The 2315-nt window shown below is 52.9% G+C and overlaps 1 protein-coding gene across 2 annotated transcripts in view; it reads right to left on the bottom strand.

Moving 5' to 3' along the window:
* USP36 (ubiquitin specific peptidase 36) overlaps positions 1-2315 on the bottom strand; it is a 37633-nt gene that overhangs the window by 11842 nt on the left and 23476 nt on the right. For both annotated transcript variants that reach the window (XM_040640100.1, XM_040640101.1), the window contains exons 11-13: positions 2037-2177; positions 1436-1536; positions 583-721 (exon numbers count right to left, since the gene is read on the bottom strand). In XM_040640100.1, coding sequence (XP_040496034.1) covers positions 583-721; positions 1436-1536; positions 2037-2177 — 381 coding nt within the window. The remainder of the gene's footprint in view (positions 1-582; positions 722-1435; positions 1537-2036; positions 2178-2315) is intronic.

The following is a 2315-nucleotide window of genomic DNA, read 5'->3' as shown; positions in this document are numbered from 1 at the left end:
GTACGGACGCTTGGTCTGGGCCAGAGTGACAACCCCCTTAGCCACCAGGCCATGGCTCTGCCTTACCCTGTCATTCCCAATGCCTCTATTTCTCACTCTTTGGCAGGGAAATGCAGATCTGCTTAAAGGACTAACGCCCTGCAGACCGTGAAGGCCCCACAGCCTGAGTTCAGATCTGACCCTCAGACTGAAGGGGAAGAATCAGATGCAGTTAGCGGAAAGGACCGATCTGTTTTTGCATTACAAACTGTGTTATATTAAGGAAATTGCTCGCTACTTTGCTAATAAAACTGATTAGTAGTAGAAAAATTCAAATACACACAAAAACAACTTCCAACAAAAATAACTTGAAAATGAGGGTATTTCCCAATTGTTTACATTTTACCACATTAGCTTTCTCGCTCACTCACTCCGCGTGTGTGTGTCTACACACGTACATGTGATGTTTCTTTTCCTAACCATCTGAATTTATTTTAGACGTGACGTCCCTTTACTCCTAAGTATGTCCACGTACGTTCCTAAGAACAAGGACATTTTCTTAACACAACCACAGCATAAACATGGATCCTTTGAAACATGTACCTTTCCAGTCAGCGGGGAGCCAACAGTCCCGTTGCCAATGTTTTTCTTGAAGTGGTCTGGAACCACACCTGGACGGCCGGGAAGGGAGGAGACAGTCCTGGAGAAGGAGCCGTCAGGACTCTTCTTAGAGCCTGGAATTCTGTCAAAGGAAGAAAACCGGTCAGGGATCTCTCACTGAAGCCACAGAGGAGTCCCCGAGAGAACCCCGACTGCCCTGGCATGCTTCTCGGAATTCCCACGCTGCCCCTCCAACAACGTGGACTTGTCACGGAGCCTTGGCCATCTGCTCAGTGTGCGCAGAGAGCCCAGCAGAGTCGGAGCTCTTCCAAGACTAGATTCTCGCTTTACCAGAAAGCCAGAGAGACCCCTCAGTCACTGTGCCCAAATTCAGAACAGCTACGAAGCAGCAAACATGCCTCTGGTCACCACGTCCTCCAACCTCCAGGTTCGTGACAACCGACCCCACGAGAAGGTGCCCGGCTGCGACCTCCACCCTCTGACAGGCTCCTTCACGGCCCAGAGAGGAAGGTACGTCGGCAAGCCGACGTCCAGACACAACACAGCTCATTTGAGGAAACAGTAGAAAAGAACAGGTAACTTTCGCGTTTCTATTCAAAGTCACCTCCGTGTGGACCAAGCAGGTGGAATCGGCCTGACCGTCCCAGAGGCGTGGGCTGCTCCTCGGAGCCAGCTGGTGTGGTCTAGAGGAGCACTTCCCTGTGGACACCCCCCCGCCCCGCCCACATGGTCGGGACGAGGGCTGCTCGTTCCCTCCTGCAGACCTCTCCACCATGCCCACAGAACAGGCCAGGGAGAACGGGGAAGGGCTCATGGCGGCGGGGGCGGGAGTTACCGCAGATAGAAGAGCACGTAGGCCTGCTGGTTCAGAACCACCTTGATGTTGCTGGAATGGACCAGAGAATCGTTCATCTGGTACCACTGTCCATTGCTTGCCTGTAGCAGCACAGGGCATGGCAGAAAACAAAACGGGACAATCAACAGGCATCCCATAATCCTTAGTTTTTAAAAAATGAAAAAAATCTATGGTTAATTGCCACATCTATCCACGTGCTAATGTCTGGCTCTGAATGTGACTACGAACTATGCCCTGAATCCCTGTTCCTTCCTGGTGCCCCAGCAGATGCGAGCTTCCCCCTCCCAAGAATATTCGGGGTCTGAGCAGCACAGCATCTCCACCAATATCTAGCCTTCCTGAGCCTCCACCAGGGTTCCAGGATCGGGCCCTGGAAGCAGCCCCCTCCGGTGTCCCGTCCAAGGCCAAGGACGTGGGATGGGCTTTAAAGACATCTTTAAAACGCCCTCTATTCCCTGCAGCAACAACAGGCCCTGAACACAACGACAGACAAGGTCACTTTCCACGGAGGCCACATTTGGAATTGTACCAACAGGCACCGCCACGTGGTGCGAACGCACCTGCACACGGGAGCACTGACCTTCACGTAGCAGTAGTAGTGGCCTGCGTGGCAGCTATAGCCAGAGTGGACCAGGACCGCATACAGCCCATACATGACAGGCTCTCCATTGCTCTGGGACATATATGGACGGATGTTCAGGAATTCCGGATAGCCCACATCCTGTGGGAAAAGCCAAGGGTAAGGCAATGAAAATTCATCCCTGGGGGGAAGGGTCAGTTTGCCCTCTCCATCCACAACCACATAAAATGCACGATTCCTCGGCTGGTCTTTGACAATCGGGGGGGGGGGGGGGGGGGG

Source organism: Ursus maritimus, unplaced genomic scaffold (genome assembly GCF_017311325.1).
Source record: "Ursus maritimus isolate PB19 unplaced genomic scaffold, ASM1731132v1 scaffold_24, whole genome shotgun sequence".
NCBI classification, from domain to species: Eukaryota; Metazoa; Chordata; class Mammalia; order Carnivora; family Ursidae; genus Ursus; species Ursus maritimus.
The sequence above is the reverse complement of the archived record's forward strand: the minus strand, read 5'-3'. Positions and strand labels throughout refer to the sequence as shown.